The sequence below is a fragment of the Mirounga angustirostris genome, unplaced genomic scaffold (genome assembly GCF_029215605.1).
Source record: "Mirounga angustirostris isolate CCGP_5_RB_7025 unplaced genomic scaffold, mMirAng1.0.hap1 SCAF_11, whole genome shotgun sequence".
Classification (NCBI taxonomy): domain Eukaryota; kingdom Metazoa; phylum Chordata; class Mammalia; order Carnivora; family Phocidae; genus Mirounga; species Mirounga angustirostris.
The window spans coordinates 62,174,857-62,194,219 of record NW_026991719.1 but is presented as its reverse complement, the minus strand read 5'-3'; the positions used below and the strand labels follow the sequence as shown (position 1 = coordinate 62,194,219).

The 19,363-nt window shown below is 39.7% G+C and overlaps 1 protein-coding gene across 1 annotated transcript in view; it reads left to right on the top strand.

The window, feature by feature from the left end:
• MAGT1 (magnesium transporter 1) overlaps positions 1-19,363 on the top strand; it is a 58,810-nt gene that overhangs the window by 11,978 nt on the left and 27,469 nt on the right. The window contains exon 3 of the mRNA XM_045879817.3: positions 242-359. Coding sequence (XP_045735773.1) covers positions 242-359 — 118 coding nt within the window. The remainder of the gene's footprint in view (positions 1-241; positions 360-19,363) is intronic.

The following is a 19,363-nucleotide window of genomic DNA, read 5'->3' as shown; positions in this document are numbered from 1 at the left end:
AGAGAATGATAGAGAGCATGAGAGGGAGGAGGGTCAGAGGGAGAAGCAGACTCCCCGCTGAGCAGGGAGCCTGATGCGGGACTCGATCCCGGGACTCCAGGATCATGACCTGAGCCGAAGGCAGTCGCTTAACCAACTGAGCCACCCAGGCGCCCCTCTTTGGCTCTGTTTTACTGCTGATAAATTAGATTGCTTTTAAAAGTGTTTTATATGTTATCTTCACAAATCTGATTGTATCCAGGCAAGCTGATGAAGAATTCCAGATCCTGGCAAACTCCTGGCGATACTCCAGTGCATTTACCAACAGGATATTTTTTGCTATGGTGGATTTTGATGAAGGCTCTGATGTATTTCAGATGGTAAGATCTTTGGCTTATTTTATTAAGTAAGGATAAGTTAACTATAGATAAAGTGGAATATATCTTTTTCAATAGCCACAAGAAGTTTTATTTATATATTCATTGTTATCTAAGTATACTGGGTATATAATGTTATATTGCTTTCAGGTGTACAACATAGTGATTTGACAGTTCCATACATTACTTAGTGCTCAACATGATAAGGGTAGTCACCATCCATTACCACAAAAGGTTATTACAATATTATTGACTGTATACACTGTGCTATACTTTACATTTCTGTGACTTACTTTATAACCAGAAGTTTGTTCCTCTCAATCCCCTTCACCTATTTTGCGCATCCGCCCTTCCCTCTGGCAACTAACCACGTTTGTTCTCTGTATTTCTGAGTCTGTTTGTTTGTGGGTGTGTTTTTTAGATTCCACATATAAGTGATATCATATGGTATTTGTCTTTCTCTGTCTGACTTATTTCGCTTAGCATAATACCCTCTAGGTCCATCCATGTTGTCATAAATGGCAAAATTTCATTCTTTTTTATGACTGAGTAATATGTGTGTGTGTGTGTGTGTGTACATACATGCATACATGTCATATCTTTTCTATCCATTAATCTATCGATGGACATGTGGGTTGCTTCTATATTTTGGCTATTATAGATGTCTCTGCAATAAATAGGAATGCATATATCCTTTCTAGCTAGTGTTTTCATTTTCTTTAGGTAAATACTCAATAGTGCAATTCCTGGATCATGTGATATTTCCATTTTTAATGTTTTGAGGAAGCTTCATACCGTTTTCCATACTGGTTGCACCAATTTACATTTCCACCAACAGTGCACAAGGGTTCTCTTTTATCCACATCTTCACCAACACTTGTTATTTCTTGTCTTTTTTATTTGAGCCATCCTGACAGGTGTGAGGTGATATCTCATTATGGATTTGATTTGCATGTCCCTGATGATTAGTGATGTTGAGCATCTTTTCATGTATCTGTTGGCCATCTGTATGTCTTCTTTGGAAAAATGTCTATTCAGGTTCTCTGCCCATTTTTATTTATTTATTTTTATTTTTTTTAAGATTTTATTTATTTGACAGAGATAGCGAGAACAGGAACACAAGCAGGGGGAGTGGGAGAGGGAGAAGCAGGCTTCCTGCTGAGCAGGGATCCCGATGTGGGACTCGATCCCAGGGCCCTGGGATCATGACCTGAGCTGAAGGCAGACGCTTAACGACTGAGCCACCCAGGCGCCCCGTCTCTGCCCATTTTTAAATTGGATTGTTTGGTTCTTTTTGGTGTTGAGTTATGTAAGTTCTTTATATAGTTTGGATATTAACCCCTTACTGTATATGTCATTTGCAGATATCTTCTATTCAGTAGGTTGCCTTTTCATTTTGTTGGTTTCTTTCACTATGCAAAAGCTTTTTATTTTGGTATAGTCCAATAATTTATTTTTTATTTAATTTCCCTTGCCTGAGGAGATATATACATAAATATGTTTCTATGGCCAATGTCCAAGAAATTAGTGTGTATGTTTTCCTTTAGATACATGGTTTCATGTCTCACATTTAGGTCTTTAATCCATTTTAAGTTTATTTTCGTATATGATGTAAGAAAGTGGTCTAGTTTCATTTTCATGTAGCTGTCTAGTTTTACCAGCACGATTTATTGAAGAGACTGTCTTTTCCCCTTTGTATATTCTAGCCTCCTTTGTCATAGACTCATTGACCATATAAGCCTGGGTTTATTTTTGGGCTCTCTATTCTCTTCCATTGATCTATGTGTCTATATATGTATATGTACCATAATGTTTTGATTACCTAACCTTGTAGTATATCTTGAAATCTGGGATTGTGATATATCCAGCTTTGTTCTTCTTTCTCAAGATTGCTTTGGCTATTTGGGGTCTTTTGTGGTTCCATACAAATTTTAGGGGTATTTGTTCTAGTTCTGTGGTAAATGCTGTTGGTATTTTGATAGGGATTGCATTGAATCTGTAGATTGCTTTGGGTAGTATGGACATTTTAACAATACTCTTCCAGTCATTGAGCATGGTATATTTTTCCATTTGTGTTGTCTTCAATTTCTTTCACCAGTGTGTTATAGTTTTCAGAGTAAAGGTCTTTCACCTCCTTGGTTGTATTTATTCCTAGGTATTTTATTCTTTTTGGTATAATTGTAAATGGGATTGTTTTCTTAATTTTTCTTTCTGCTACTTAGCTATTAGTGTATAGAAATGCAACAGATTTCTGTATATTTTGTATTCTACAACATCACTGAATTCATTACTAGTACTGATATATTGTTGGTGGGGTCTTTAAGTTTTTCTATATATAGTATCATGTCCTCTGAAAATAGTAACAGTTTTACTTCTTACCAATTTGGATATATTTTATTTCTTTTTTTTTAAGATTTTATTTTTTTTTTGCGGAAGAGAGAGCACACATGAGTGGGGGGAGGAGGGGCAGAGGGAGAAGCAGACTCTCTGGACTCAATCCCAGGACCCTGAAATCATGACCCAAGCCAAAGGCAGACACTTAATTGACCGAGCCACCCAGGTGCCCTGGATATCTTTTATTTCTTCTTCATGTCTCATTGCTGTGGCTGGGACTTCCAGTACTGTGTTGAATGAAAGTGACAAGAGTGGATATCCCTAACTTGTTGCTGATCTTAGAGGAAAAACTTTTAGTTAATTTCACCATTGACTATGTTTGCTGTGGGTTTTTCATATATGGCCTTTATTATGTGGAGGTATGTTCCCTCTAAAGCCACTTTGCTGAGAGTTTCCGTCGTGAACAGATGTATATTTCAGATGCTTTTTCTGCATCTGTTGAGATTATCACATAGTTGTTTTGTTTTTGTTTTTTTAAGATTTTCTTTATTTGACAGAGACAGACATAGTGAGAGAGGGGACACAAGCAGAGGGAGTGGGAGAGGGAGAAGCAGGCTTCCCACTGAGCAGGGAGCCCGATGCAGGGCCTGATCCCAGGACCCTGGGATCATGACCTGAGCCGAAGGCAGATGCTTAACGACTGAGCCACCCAGGCACCCCGAGATTATTACATAGTTTTTAATCCATCCTCTTGTTAATATGATGTATTACGTTGATTTGTGAATATGGAATCATCCTTGCATCCCTAGAATAAATTCCAGTTGATTGTGGTGAATGATCCTTTTAATGCATTGTTGAATTCAGTTTGGTAATATTTTGTTGAAGATTTTTGTGTCTGTGTTTATCAGAGATACTGGACTGTAGTTTTCTTTATTGTAGTGTCTTTAATCTGGTTTTCGTTCAGGGTAATGCTGGCCTTATAGAGTAAGTAAATTTGGAAGATTTCCTTCCTCTTCTATTTTTTGGAATATTTTAAGAATAGGTATTAATGCTTTTTTAAATGTTTGGTGTAAAATTCACCTGTTAAGCCATCTGGTCCTGGATTTCTCTTTGTTAGGAGGGAATTTTTTTAAGATTTTATTTTTTTATTTGAGAGAGAGAAAGTGAGCATGCATGCACAAGCAAGGGGGTGGGCAGAGGGAGAGGGAGAAGCAGACTCCCAGCTGAGCAGGGAGCCCGACATGGGGCTCAATCCCAGTACTGTGGGATCATGACCTGAGCAGAAGGCAGTCGCTTTAACCGACTGAGCCACCCAGACGCCACTGTTGGGAGGGTTTTTTTTTGATGACCATTTTAATTTCATTACTAATTTTCTATTTTTTCCTGATGCACTTTGGAAGATTGTACATTTCTACAAATTTATCAGTTTTTTCTTTGGTTGTCTTTGGACAGCCTATAATTTTCAATAATATTCTTTCATAATCCTTTGTATTTCTGTGGTTTTGGTTTTTATTTCTCCTCTTTCATTTCTGATTTTATATATTTGCATCCTCTCTTCTTGTGTTGATGAGTCTGATAAAGGTTTATCAATTTTTTTCATCTTTTCAGAAAACCAGCTCTTGGTTTCATTGATCTTTTCTATTGTCTTTTTTTTAGTCTTTATTATATCTTTATTTCTGCTCTAATCTTAATTATTTACTTTCTTCTACTAACTTTGGGCTTTTGTGGCTCTTCTTTTTCTAGTTCCTTTAAGTGAAGGTTAGATTGATTTTTCTTTTTTTTATTTCTTTCGGTAGGTCTTTATTGCCATAAATTTCCCACTTGGAATTGCTTTTACTGTGTCCCAAAGATTTTGGACTGTTATTTTTTGATTTTCATTTGTCTCCATATATTCTTCAGTTTCCTTTTCAACTTTTTTGTTAACTCATTAGTTGTTTGGTGGCATATTTTTTTAGGTTCCATGTCTTTGTGTTTTTTCCTAGTTTTTTCTTGTAATTGATTTCTACTTTCATACCATTGTGATTGAAAAGATGCTTGAATATATACAATGGAATATTACTCAGCCATCAGAAAGGGTGAATACCTACCATTTACATCAACATGGATGGAACTGGAGGGTATGATGCTAAGTGAAATAAGTCAATCAGAGAAAGACAGTTATCATTATAGTTTCACTCATATGTGGAATATAAGAAATAGTGCAGAGGACAATAGGGGAAGGGAGGGAAAACTGGGAAGAAATCAGAGAAGGAGACAAACCCTGAGAGACTCTTGACTCTGGGAAACAAACTGAGGGTTGCGGAAAGGGAGGTGGGTGGGGGGATGGCGTAACTGGGTGATGGGCATTGAGGAGGGCACGTGATGTGATGAGCACTGGGTGTTAGACACAACTAATGAATCATTGAACGTTATATCAAGACTAATGATGTACTATATGTTGGCAAATTGAATTTAAATTAAAAACAAGAAAAGATGCTTGATATGATTCCAATAGTCTTAAATTTTGAGACTCGTGTCTAGCCTAATTTATTATCTGTTTAGGAGAATATTCCATGTGCACTTGAAAAGAATGTGTATTCTGCTGGGGTTTTTTTAGATAAAATGTTCTATATATGTCTGTTAAGTCCATCTGGTCTAATGTGTCATTCAAAGCTACTGTTTTTTTATTGATTATCTGTCTGAGTGATCTTAATTTTTTAAAGATTTATTTATTTATTTATTTGACAGAGAGAGAGAGAGAGAGGGAACACAAGCAGGGGGAGTGGGAGAGGGAGAAGCAGGCCTCCAGCCAAGCAGGGAGCCCGATGCGGGGCTCGGTACCAGGACTCTGGGATCATGGCCAGAGCGGAAGGCAGACGCCTAACGATTGAGCCACCCAGATGCCCCCTGTCTGAGTGGTCTATCCATTGATGTCAGTGGGATGTTAACATCCCCTACTATTATTGCATTACTGTCAGTTTCTCCCTTTATATCTGTTAATGTTTGTTTCATTTATTTAGGTGCTCCTATGTTGGGTGCATATTTATAATTGTTATATTCTCTTGTTAGGTTGATCTTTTTATCATTATGTAATGTCTTTTTACAGTCTTCTGTTTTAAGTCTATTTTCTCTGAATTAAGTATACCTGGATTTTTTTCCTGCTTCCATTTTCATGGAATATCTTTTCCACTCCTTTACTTTCAGTCTGTGTGTGTCTTTAGGTCTGAAATGAGTATCTTGTAGGCAGCACATAGATTGTTCTTGTTTTTTTTTTAATCCATTCAGTTACCATATATTTTTTGATTAGAGCATTTAGTCCAGTTAAAGTAATTATTGATAGGTATGTACTTATTGCCATTTGTTAATTTTTTCTGGTTGTCTTTATATTCTCCTTTCCTTATTTTCTTCTCTTCCCTTGTGGTTTGATGGATTTGTCTAGTGTAATGCTTGGGTTATGATGTCCTGTTTTACATTTTTTTAAGTTTTTGTGTAACCCTTGAGTAATTTTTGTAGATATAATTGATTTTACTTCTTTTGTGTTTTAACTTCCATGCTGGCTTTATAAGTGAGTAATCTACTGCCTTTACTATATTTTTGCTTTCACCATTGAAATTTCCTCATTTTATACTTTTCTTACTTCTAGTTATGGCCTTTTTCCACTTAAAGAATTCCCTCATCATTCATCGTAAGTTTGGGTTAGTCATGATGGACCTCTTTAACTTCTTTTTTTTTTTTTAAAGATTTTTATTTATTTATTTGAGAAAGAGAGAATGAGAGAGACAGCATATGAGAGGGGGGAGGGTCAGAGGGAGAAGCAGACTCCCTGCTGAGCAGGGAGCCCGATGCGGGACTGGATCCAGGGACTCCAGGATCATGACCTGAGCCGAAGGCAGGCTTAAGCAACTGAGCCACCCAGGCGCCCTCTTTAACTTCTTTTTATCTCAGAAACTCTTTATCTGTTCTTTAGTTCTGTTGATAAACTTGCCCAGTAGAGTATTTTTGGTTGTAGGTTTTTTTTCTTTCAGCACTTTGAATATATCATGCCACTCCCTTCTGGCCTGCAAAGTCTCTGATGAAAAATCAGCTAGTAGCCTTATTGGGTTTCCCTAGTATGTAACTGTTTTTGTTTCTTTTGCTGCTTTTAAAATTCTTTATTATTAATTTCTGTCACTTTATTTTTTATTTTTTTAAAAGATATTTATTTATTTGACAGAGAGAAAAACAGCGAGAGAGAGGGAACACAAGCAGGGGCATGGGAGAGGGAGAAGCAGGCCTTCCGCTGAGCAGGGAACCTGATGCAGGGCTCGATCCCAGGACCCTGGGATTGTGACCTGAGCCAAAGGCAGACGCTTAATGACTGAGCCACCCAGGCACCCCGATTTCTGTCATTTTAATTATTATGTGTCTTTGTGTAGATCTACTTGGGTTCATCTTGTTTTGGACTTTCTGTGCTTCCTAGACCTGGATGTGCTTCCTAGTCCTGGATGTGCTTCCTAGTCCTTCCCCATATTAGAGAAGTTTTCAGCTATTATTTCTTCAAATAATTTTTTCTGCCCCTTCTCTCTTTCTTCTCCTTCTGGTATCCTTATAATGCAAATGTTATTACACTTGATGATGTCATAGAGGTCCCTTAAGCTGTTCTCTTTCTTAATTACTCTTTTATCTTTCTTCCTGTTCAGTTTTGTTCCTTTCTATTACCCTGTCTTCCAGATTGCTGATCCATTCTTCTGTGTCTCCCAATCTGCTGTTGATTCCCTCTAATGTATTTTTTAATTCAGTTATTGTGTTTTTCAGCTCTGTCTGGTTCTTTTTTTTTTTTTTAAGATTTTATTTATTTATTTGAGAGTGAGAAGGAGAGAGCATGAGAGGGGGAGGGTCAGAGGGAGAAGCAGACTCGATCCCGTGACTCCAGGATCATGACCTGAGCTGAAGGCAGTCGCTTATGTCTGGTTCTTTTTTTTTATATTTTTTTATCTCTGTGTTGAAGTTCTCACTGAGTTCATCCACTCTTTTCTCAAGTCCAGTGAATACATTTACGACCATTACTTTGAATTCTTTATTGGGCATACTGCTTATGTCCTCTTTGTTTCACTCTTTTTCTGTGATTTTGCCTTGTTCTTTTATTTGGGACACATTCCTCTGTCTCCTTGTTTTGTCTATTTCTCTGTGTTTGTTAATGTGTATTAGGTAGGTCAACTACATCTCCTAGTCTTGAAAGTAGTGGCCTTGTGTAGAAGAGGCCTCATGGTGCCCTGCAGCACAACCACCCCTGTTCACCAGAACCAGGTGCTTCCTGTGTGAGCTGCATGTGCCCTCCTGTTGTGGATGAGCTATGATGACTGTGGGCATGCTGGTGGGCAGGGCTGGCCCTCAGCCAATCTGGCTTCAGTGACCTCCTTCACTTACTGCAGCTGCACCAGGCAGGGTTTTCTTCCCACACTGTTCAGAGGCCCTGCTGCAGCACTCACGGGCTTGCTGTTGGGTGGGTCTGGCCCCAACCCTGGTTGTCTACAGCTAGGTTCTGTGATAGCTGCAGATGCAGGGAAGGGCAGGGCTGGCTCTTTGCATAGTCATCTAAGAGGCTCAGCTCTAGGAATTGCAGGGATGCTGTTGTGTGTGGTTATTTCCTCCCCGTCCCAGGGCAGGAGTCACTTTGGAGGTTCCAGCTGAGGCTGCCTGCCAGGTGTGGTGGGGCAGGAGCCACTTTGGAGGGATACCTGCCAAGGTGAGTGGGTTGAGTGGGACAGGTCTACAGGGGAACACCAGGGCTGGGCATGTGACAGTAACAGGGTAGGTTGAAAGTGTTTAAACTGGCTCCCACAAGTGTGTGACCCTGTAGGCTGGGGAGGGCAATATAAATCGTGCCTGCCAGCACTTTTGTTCCCACAGAAATCTGTAGATCCCTGCCCCTCCAGCACATATCCTAAAATTAGTGAATAAAATTCCATCACGTATACCCCAGGTGCTTTTCAAACTACTGCTTATATTTATATTTCAGACTGAGTTATTTAGTGTGCTGACTCTTTGAGGACAGGGACTCATTTTCCTATTTCCTTGCTCTCCCAGAGTTCAGACCCACTGATTTTCAGAGCAAGATGTTATAGGGACTCATCTTCCCGGTGTGGGCCCCCAGGGCCAGGGAAGCACTTTGTGGGATCTGATTGACTGCCTTGCTCCTCTGTGCTCCTAGTTCCTTGATCTGTTCTACTTTTCTTTTGATTTCTGTTTCATTGATTTCTGCTCTTCCTCCTCTTTGTGGTTAGTTGCACTGGGGGTTTGGTTTCTAACCACATCTCCATGCCTCCTACCCTTTTTGATGTAGTCTTCTATCTATGACTAGCTGTGTAAGATCTGTTCTCCAGTCTTCAGGTTATTTTCAGAGTTAGTGTGCAATACATGTAGGTGCTGACTCATTGTGTCCATGGGACAAGGTGAGCTTAGGATCCTCTCACTCTGCCATCTTCTCCCGGCCACAAGAAGTTTTGTTTGTTTGTTTTATTAGCTTCAGAGGTAAAATTTAGTTACTCATCAGTTACATATAACACCCAGTACTCATTACATCAAGTGCCTTCCTCAATGCCCATCACCCAGTTGCCCCCCCTTCCCCCTTGCCCCAGCAACCCTCAGTTTGCTTCCTGGAGTCAAGAGTCTCATATGGTTTGTCTCTGTCTCTGATTTTGTCTTATTTTATTTTTCCCTCCCTTCCGCTATGTTTATCTGTTTTATTTCTTAAATTCCACATATGAATGAAATCATATATTTGTCTTTCTCTGACTGACTTATTTAACTTAGCATAATATCCTCTAGTTGCATTGATGTTGTTGCAAATAGTAAGATTTCATTCTTGTTGTCTGAGTACTATCACACTGTATACCACATCTTCTTTATCCATTCATCTGCTGATGAATATCTGGGCTCTTTCCATATTTTGGCTATTGTAAACATTGCTGCTATAAACATTGGGGTGCATGTGCCCCTTGACCACTATGTTTGTATCCTTTGGATAAATACCTAGTAGTGTAACTGCTGGGTCAAAGGGTAGCTCTATTTTTAACTTTTTGAGGAACCTGCATACTGTTTCCCAGAATGGCTGTACCACTTTGCATTCCCACCAACAGTATAAGAGGGGTCTCCTTTCTCCACATCCCCACCAACATCTGTTGTTTCCTGAGTTGTTAATTCTAGCCATTCTAACTGGTGTGAGGTGGTATCTCATTGTGGTTTTGAATTGAATTTCCCTGATGCTGAGTGATGTTGAGCATTTTTTCATGTGTCTGTTGGCCATTTGGATGTCTTCTTTGCAGAAATGCCTGTTCATGTCTTCTGCCCGTTTCTTGACTGGATTATTTGTTTTTTGGGGTGTTGAGTTTGAGAAGTTCTTTATAGTTTTTGGATACTAGCCCTTTATCTGATAAGACATTTGCAAATATCTTCTCCCATTCTGTAGGTTGTCGTTTACTTTTTCTGTTTCCTTTGCTGTGCAAAAGCTTTTTATATTGATGAAGTCCTAATAGTTCATTTTTGCTTTTTGTTTCCCTTGCCTTTGGAGACATGTCTAGCAAGAAGTTGCTGTGGCCAGGTCACAGAGGTTGCTGCCTGTGTTCTCCTTTAGGATTTTGATGGATTCCTGTCTCACATTTAGGTCTTTCATCCATTTTGAGTCTATTTTTGTGTATGGTATAAGCAAGTGGTCCAGTTTCATTCCTCTACATGTGGCTATCCAATTTTCCCAACACCATTTGTTGAAGAGACTTTTTTCCACTGGATATTCTTTCCTGCTTTGTCAAAGATTAGTTGACCATAGAGTTGAGGGTCCATTTCTGGGTTCTCTGTTCTGTTCCATTGATCTATGTGTCTGTTTTTGTGCCAGTACCATACTGTCTTGATGATTTTTTTAAACAATTTTATTTATTTGAGAGAGAGAGAGAGAGAGACCAAGCATGAGCAGCATAAGTGAAGGGGGAAGCAGACTCCCTGCTGAGCATGGAGCCTGATGTGGACTCGATCCCAGGACTCTGGGATCATGACCTGAGCCAAAGGCAGATGCTTAACTGGCTGAGCCACCCAGGCACCCAATACTGTCTTATGATTACAGCTTTGTAACAGTTTGAACTCTGGAATTGTGATGCTACCGGCTTTGTTTTTCTTTTTCAACATTATTGTGGCTATTTGGGGTCTTTTCTGGTTCCATACAAATTATAGGATTATTTCTTCCAGCTCTGTGAAAAATGTTGATTGTATTTTGATAGGGATTACATTGAATGTTTAGATTGCTCTGGGTGTCACAGACATTTTAACATTATTTGTACTTCCAATCCATGAGCATGGAATGTTTTGCCATTTCTTTTTGTCTTCCTCAATTTGTGTCATGAGTGTTCTATAGTTTAGAGAGTACAGATCCTTTAGCTCCTTGGTTAGGTTTACTCCTAGAAATCTTACGGTTTTTGGTACAGTTGTAAATGGGATCAAGTCCTTGATTTCTCTTTCTTTTGCCTCATTGTTAGTGTGTAGAAACACAGCAGACTTCTGTGCATTGATGTTGTATCCTACCACTTTGTTGAATTCCTGTATGAGTTCTAGCAATTTTTGCATGGAGTCTTTTGGGTTTTTAACATAGAGTATCATGTCATGTGTGAAGAGTGAAAGTTTGACTTCTTTGGTGGTTTGGATGCCTTTTATTTCTTTTTGTTGTCTGTTGAGGCTAGGACTTCTAGTACTTTGTTGAACAACAGTGGTGGTAATGGACATCCCTGACATGTTCCTGACCTTAGGGGAAAAGCTCTCAGTTTTTCAGGATGATATTTGCTGTGGGTTTTTTGTATATGGCTTTTAATATTATTAAGGTATGTTCCCTCTAGTCCTACAATGCAGAAAGTTTTTATCATGAAAGGGTGCTGAATTTTCTCAAATGCTTTTTTGTATCTATTGAGAAGATTGTATGGTTCTTGTCCTTTCTTTTATTACTGTTTTGTATCACATTGACTTGTGGATGTTGAACCAACCTTATACACCAGGAATAAATCCCACTTGGGCGTGATGAATAATCCTTTTAGTGGACTATTGGATCCCATTAGTTAGTATCTTGTTGAGAATTTTTGCATCCATGTTCATCAGGGATATTCGTCTGTAATTCTCCTTTCTGATGGGGTCTTTGCTTTTGAGATTAAAGTAATACTGCTCTCATTGAATAAGTTTGGAAGTTTTCCTTCCCTTTCTGCTTTTTGAAACAGCTTCAAAAGAATAGGTATTAATTCTTTAAATGTTTGGTGGAGGGGCGCCTGGGTGGCTCAGTCATTAAGTGTCTGCCTTCGGCTCAGGTCATGGTCCCAGGGTCCTGGGATCAGGCCTCGCATCAGGCTCGCCGCTCAGCGGGAAGCCTGCTTCTCCCTCTCCCACTCCCCCTGCTTGTGTTCCCTCTCTCGCTGTGTCTCTCTCTGTCAAATAAATAAATAAAATCTTTAAAAAAAAATGTTTGGTGGAATTCTGCTGGGAGGCCATCTGGCCCTGGACTCTTGTTTGTTGGGAGGTTTTTGATTACTGCTTCAATTTCTTTGCTAGTTATGGGTCTGTTCAGGGTTTCTATTTCTTCCTGTTTCAGTTTTGGTAGTTTATATGTTTCTGGGAATGCATCGATTTCTTCCAGCTTGCCTAATCTGTTGGCATATAGTTGCTCATAATATGTTCTTATAATTGTTTGTATTTCCTTAGTGTTGGTTGTGATGTCTCCTTTTTCATTTATGATTTTATCTATTTGGGTCTTTCCCTTTTCTTTTTGATAAGTCTCGCTAAGGGTTTATCAATCTTTTTTTTTTTAAAGATTTTATTTATTTGACAGAGAGAGACACAGCAAGAGAGGGAACACAAGCAGAGGGAGTGGGAGAGGGAGAATCAGGCTTCCCGTTGAGCAAAGAGCCTGATGTGGGGCTCGATCCCAGGACCCTGGGATCATGACCTGAGCCGAAGGCAGACGCCCAACGACTGAGCCACCCAGGCGCCCCGGGTTTATCAATCTTAATAATTCTTTCAAAGAACCAGCTCCTAGTTCCTTGGTCTGTTCTTTTCTTTTAATTTCTGTTTCATTGATTTCTGCTCTAATCTTTATTATTTCTCTTCTCCTGCTGCTGGATTTAGGCTTTATTTGCTGTTCTTTTTCCAGCTCCTTTTGATGTAAGGTTAGGTTGTGTAGTTGAGACTTTCCTTGTTTCTTGAGAAAGGCCTATATTGCTATATACTTCCCTCCTAGGACTGCCCTTGCTGCATCCCAAAGGTTCTGAACTGTGGTGTTTGCATTTTTGTTGGTTTCCGTGTGTTTTTTAAATTCTTCTTTAATTTCCTGGTTGACCTATTTATTCTTTAGTAGTATGCTCTTTAACCTCCATGTATTTGCGTTCCTTCTACATTTTCTATTGTGATTGAGTTCAAGTTTTAAAGCATTGTTGTCTGAAAATATGCATGAAATAATCTCAGTCTTTTTGTACCGGTTGAGACCTGATTTGTGACCCTGTATGTCATCTCTTCTGGAGAATGTTCCTTGTGCACTTGAGAAGAATATGTATTCTGTTGCTTTAGGATGGAATGTTCTGAATATATATGTGAAGTCCATCTGGTTCAGTGTGTCATTCAGAGCCCTTGTTTCCTTGTTCATCTTCTGCATAGATGATCTGTCTACTGCTGTAAGTTGCGTGTAAAAGTTCCCTACTATTACTGTATTATTATCAGTGTGCTTCTTTAATTTTGTTATTAATTGGTTTATATAATTGGCTGCTGGCGAGTTAGGATAAATATGTACAATTGTTATATCTTTTTTTTGGATAGACCCTTTTATTATGATATAGTTTTCTTCTTTATCTCTTATTACAGTCTTTGGTTTAAAAGCTAGTTTGTCCAGGGGCACCTGGGTGGCTCAGTCATTAAGCATCTGCCTTCGGCTCAGGTCATGATCCCAGGGTCCTGGGATCGAGCCCTGCTTGGGCTCCCTGCTCTGTGGGAAGCCTGCTTCTCCCTGTCCCACTCCCCCTGCTTGTGTTCCCTCTCTGGCTGTATCTCTCTGTCAAATAAATAAATAAAATATTTTAAAAAATAAAATCTAGTTTGTCTGATAAAAGGATTGGTACTCCAGCTTTCTTTTGATGTCCATTAGCATGATAAATGGTCCAACACCCCCTCACTTTCAATCTGGAGGTGTCTTTGGGTCTAAAATGAGTCTCTTGTAGACAGCATATTGATGGGTCTTGTTTTTTTTTTTTAAGATTTTATTTATTTATTTGCCAGAGAGAGAGAGCACAAGCAGGGGAGTGGCAGGCAGAGGGAGAGGGAGAAGCAGACTCCCCACTGAGCAAGGAGCCTCATGTGGGGCTCAATCCCAGGACCCTGGGATCATGACCTGAGCCAAAGGCAGATGCTTAACTGACTGAGCCACCCAGGCACCTCACGGTCTTATCCAATCTGATACCCTGTGTCTTTTGATTAGAGCACTTAGTCCATTTACATTCAGAGTAATTATTGAAAAATATGAATTTAGTACCATTGTATTACCTGTAAAGTCGCTGTTTTGTAGATTGTATCTGATTCCTTTTGGACTCTGTTACTTTTGGGATCTCTCTTTGCTCAACCATCCCCTTTAATATTTTTTGCAGTGCTGATGTAGTGTTCACAAATTCCTTTAGTTTTTGTTTGTCCTGGAAACTCTATCTGTCCTTCTATTCTGAATGATAACCTTGCTGGCTAAAGTATACTTGGCTGCATGTTTTTCTCATTTAGCACATTGAATATGTCATGCCAGTCATTTCTGGCCTTCCAGGTCTCTTTGGACAGGTCTGCTCTTGGCCTTATGTGTCTACCCTTCTAGGTTAAGGACCTCTTGTCCAGAGCTGCTTTCCGGATTTTCTCTTTATCTCTGAAATTTGCAAGCTTCACAATTATATGTTGAGGTATTGATCTATTTTTTATTTTATTTTATTTATTTATTTGACAGAAAGAGACACAGAGAGGGAACACAAGCAGGGGGAGTGGGAGAGGGAGAAGCAGGCTTCCTGCGGCACAGGGAGCCCGATGTGGGACTCGATCCCAGGACCCGGGGATCATGACCTGAGCCGAAGGCAGATGTTTAACGACTGAGCCACCCAGGCGCCCCTGCATTGATCTATTTTTATTGATTTTTGAGGGGTGTTCTCTGTGCCTCCTGGACTTGAATGCTTGTTTCCTTCCCCAGATTAGGGAAGTTCTCAGCTATAATTTGTTCAAATAAACTTTCTGCCCCCCTCTCTCTCCGTGCCTCTCTCTCTCTCTCCCCCTCTCTCCCTCTGCCCCTACCCCTACCCCTCCCCCCCTCCCTCGCTCCCTCCCTCTTCCTCTCTCCCCTCTTCTGGGACCCCTGTTACTTCGCTTTATGGTATCGCTGATTTCTCGAATCCTCCCTTTGTGATCCAGTAGTTGTTTTTTCTCTTTTTCTCAGGTTCCGTATTTTCCATCATTTTGTCTTCTATATCACTGACTCTTCTGCCTTGTTTATCCTTAGCAGTTAGAGCCTCCATTTTTGACTGCATCTCAGGAATAGCATTTTTAATTTTGGCCTGATTAGATTCTAGTTCTTTTATTTCTCCAGTGAGGGATTCTCCTACTCTTTTTTCAAGCCCAACTAGTATCATTATAATCGTTCTGAATTCTAGTTCTGACATCTTACTTATATCCATATTGATTAAATCCCTGATAGTGAGTACTGCCTCCTGTTCTTTCTTTTGGGGTGAGTTTCTCTGTCTTCATTATGTCCAGAAAAGATTAGATGAAAGAGAGAGAAAAGACAAAAATAGCAAAAACAACACCAGAAAAATACAAACAAAACAAATCAGAAGTAAAGAGAAACAAAACAAAAAATGAAACGAAGTAAAACAGAACAAAACAGTAAATTAGATCCTGGATTTATTGTGGTTTGTTTATTTAAAAAAAAAACAAAACAAAAAACTAGATCCCAAATTAGGAAAGTAAGAAAAACATATATATACAAAAATAAAATACAATGAAAGGAAACCAAAATAAAATATATATGTATACGTAATGTAAATATAAACATAAAAGTTAAAAAAGACTTAAAAAAGAATTGATTAAATAAGGAAATAGCTGGAAACAATAATAGAACTGAAAGACTAAAGAATTAAAAAAAAAAAACCCACAAATGCTATATACTGTTTTCTCTAGAGCTGAAGTTTTGCAATTCTCTGTGATCGGTAACCTTGGTGTTAGCTGGTTGTTCCTGTTGGTCTTCTGGGGGAGGGGCCTGTTGCACTGATTCTCAGGTGTTCTTGCTGTGGTGGAATTGTCCCTCCCTTGCGAGGAGGCCTGTTTCAGTGTAAGCGGCTCCCAGATTGCACTATGTTTTGCTCCCTGCAGGCTTTCATCACCAATGGGGGGATAAAAATTGCAGCACCCCGATCTCTAGCCTGGAGTTGAACGTTCGCACCTCCCATTTTTCAGTGAGCCCTCACAGAAAATCAGTCAATCACTCTTGTTTCCCTGGTTTCCGTCTGAACTCTGTATTCACTCAGCCTATGACTGAGTGTTTTTCTCTCAGGTACATGACCCTGTTTTGAGTCTCCAAACTTTACAGACTCCTATGGTGCAGACCCGTGCCATTCCTCCCAGGGGAAGGAGGGGCACCTTGGCATGCTTCTGCCTTTTGCTGGGCCCTCTCCTGGAGAGCAGTTACCCGACCGTGCAGTGGTTCTGCAGTGGTTCATGGTTTATGGCAACATCGAGCAGAAAGCCGCCTCCTTGGGACACCTGGGTGGCTCAATCCCTTAGGCATCTGCCTTCGGCTCAGGTCATGATCCCAGGGTCCTGGGATCGAGTGCTGCATCGGGCTCCTTGCTGAGTGGGGAGCCTGCTTCTCCCTCTGCCTGCAGCTCCCTCTGCTTGTGCAGTCTCTCTCTCTCTCAAATAAATAAAATCTTAAAATAAAAAAAAGAAAAGAAAAGAAAGCTGGCTCCTAAGCTTGCTGTTTGCAGCCGGCTTCCTTGCTCTGATGCCTGGGAACTCTGTCGCAGTCAGGCACCCCCATTCTTTTTGTGACCCCGGGAATCCTGAGACCACCCTTTCCCATCTGGGATTCTGTCCCGCTTCACCACTTGAGCACCTTTAAGGCAGGGATGTTTCCCACTGGAGCAAACTTCTTAAAGTTCCGATTTTGCCTTCCACTGCTTGTAATACTTTCTGGTAGCTGGATTAAGGCAGCTCCCTCCTCGCTTTGGTTTTATCTTCCAATATATTGCCCTGGGTTCACATTTCCTCATCTACCTTGCAAAAAGTGGTCTCTTTCCTATTTGTAGAATTACAGCAATTCTTTTCTCAGATCTCTGGTTGATTTCTCTGGTGTTCAGAATGATTTGTTAACTATTGAGCTGAATTCCAGGAACCAGATGAAATTAGGGTCCCCTACTCCTCTGTCATCTTAACTCCTTCTGGCCACATGAAGTTTTTTTCTTTTTCTTTTTCTTTTTTAAAGATTTTATTTATTTATTTGACAGAGAGAGAGACAGCGAGAGAGGGAATACAAGCAGGGGGAGTGGGAGAGGGAGAAGTAGGCTTCCCACAGAGCAGGGAGCCCGATGTGGGGCTCGATCCCAGGACCCTGGGATCATGACCTGAGCCGAAGGCAGACGCTTAGCGACTGAGCTACCCAGGCAACAAGAAGTTTTAAATAGGACTTATCTTATATGAGATCTAGAGTAGTTAGTGAAATAAAAGCTGAACTTGAGCTAGCTATGAAATGTAATGGTGGATGCTAACCTATTAGAATATAGAAGATGGGTAGTAATCAAGTAGGTTTTATATTTTTTTTTATTATTTTAAACCACGTATAATACAAATGTTACCATTTTAACCAGTTTTAACTCTACAGTTTATCAAGTAACTTTTTATTTTATTTTTTAATTTTATTATGTTATGTCACCATACAATACATCATTAGTCAAGCAAATTTTTAAATCACAGTGTGAATCCCACCATTATGCCACATTGTAGTTCTTAGTAGAACTAGGTACCTGTCTGCCCTCTTGTTTCCTGACTTAGTGGAAAATCTCCTTCTTGTTCAAAGCTTAACCCTTTTCCTGTGTTCTGCATCCCATACCCATTGGCTCTATCAGTCATGACTTCTTGCACCTGTATTTTTTTTTTTACAGCTTTTTTAAAAGATTTTATTTATTTGACAGAGAGAGAGAGAGCACAAGCAGGGGGAGTGGCAGGCAGAGGGAGAGGGAGAAGCAGGCTCCCCGCTGAGCAGGGAACCTGATGCAGGGCTCCATCCCAGGACCCTGTGATCACAACCTGAGCCAAAGGCAGACGCTTAACTGACTGAGCCATCCAGGTGTCCCTTGCACCTGTATTTTTTAAAATTAAGATTTTTTAAGAGCAGCTTAAGGTTCACGGAAGAATTGTGGGGCAGATATGGAGATTTCCCTTATACCCCTTGCCCCGACACATGGGTAGCCTCTCCCGTTATCAACATTCCCCACCAGAGTAGTACATTTGTTACAGTTGATGAACTTGTATTGACACATCATAATGACCAAAAGTATATAGTTTATATCAGTATTCACTCTTGTTCTTGTATATTCTCTTGGCTTAGACAAATATGTGATGATAAGTATCCATCAGTATGGTATCATAAAGAGTATTTTCACTGTCCTAATAATCCTCCATACTCTGCCAATTCATCCCTCCCCCAACCCTTGGTAACCACTGAATTTTTTACCATTTCCGTGTTTTGCCCTTTCCAGAATGTCATATAGTTAGAATCATACAGTATGTAGAATTTTCAGGTTGACTTCTTTCACTGACTAATAGTACTTAAAGTTTCTCCATGTCTTTTCATGACTTGATAGCTCATTTCTCTGTAGTGCTGAATAATATTCTATTGTCTGGATGTACCAGAGTTTCTTTATACATTTCATGTATTGAAAGACATCTTGATTGCCTCCACATTTTAGCAATTATGAATACAACTCCTCATAAACATCCATGTTTATGGATTTGTGCAGACATAAGTTTCCAGCTCCTTTGGGTAAATATCAAGGAGTGTGATTGCTGGATCATAAGGTAAGATTATGTTTAGTTTTGTAAGAACCTGCCAAATAATCTTGCAACCTGGCTGTATCATTTTTCATTTCCAAGAGCAATAAATGAGGGTCTCCATTACTTCACATATTCATCAGTATTTGGTGTTGTCAGTATTCTGCATTTTGGCCATTGTAATAGTCATGTAGTGGTATCTTACTATTGTTTTAATTTGCATTTCCCTGATGACACATCATGTAGAGCATCTTCTCTTTTTTTTCTTTAAATAGGTAAAGAAGACTTTTTTTTCAAATTTTTAATTTCTAGTTAACATACAGTAAAATATTGGTTTCAGGAGTAGAATTCAGTGATTCATCACTTATATACAACACCTAATGCTCCTCATAACAAGTGCCCTCCTTAATGCCCATCACCCATCCAGCCCATCCCCCACCCTCCTCCCTCCATCAACTCTCAGTTTATTTTCTGTCATTAAGAGTCTCTTATGGTTTGTTTCATTTTTTCCCCCTTCCCATATGTTCATGTGTTTTGTTTCTTAAACTCCATATAGGAGTGAAATCATATGGTATTTGTCTTTCTCTGACTGACTTATTTTGTTTAGCATAATACACTCCTAGCTCCATCCA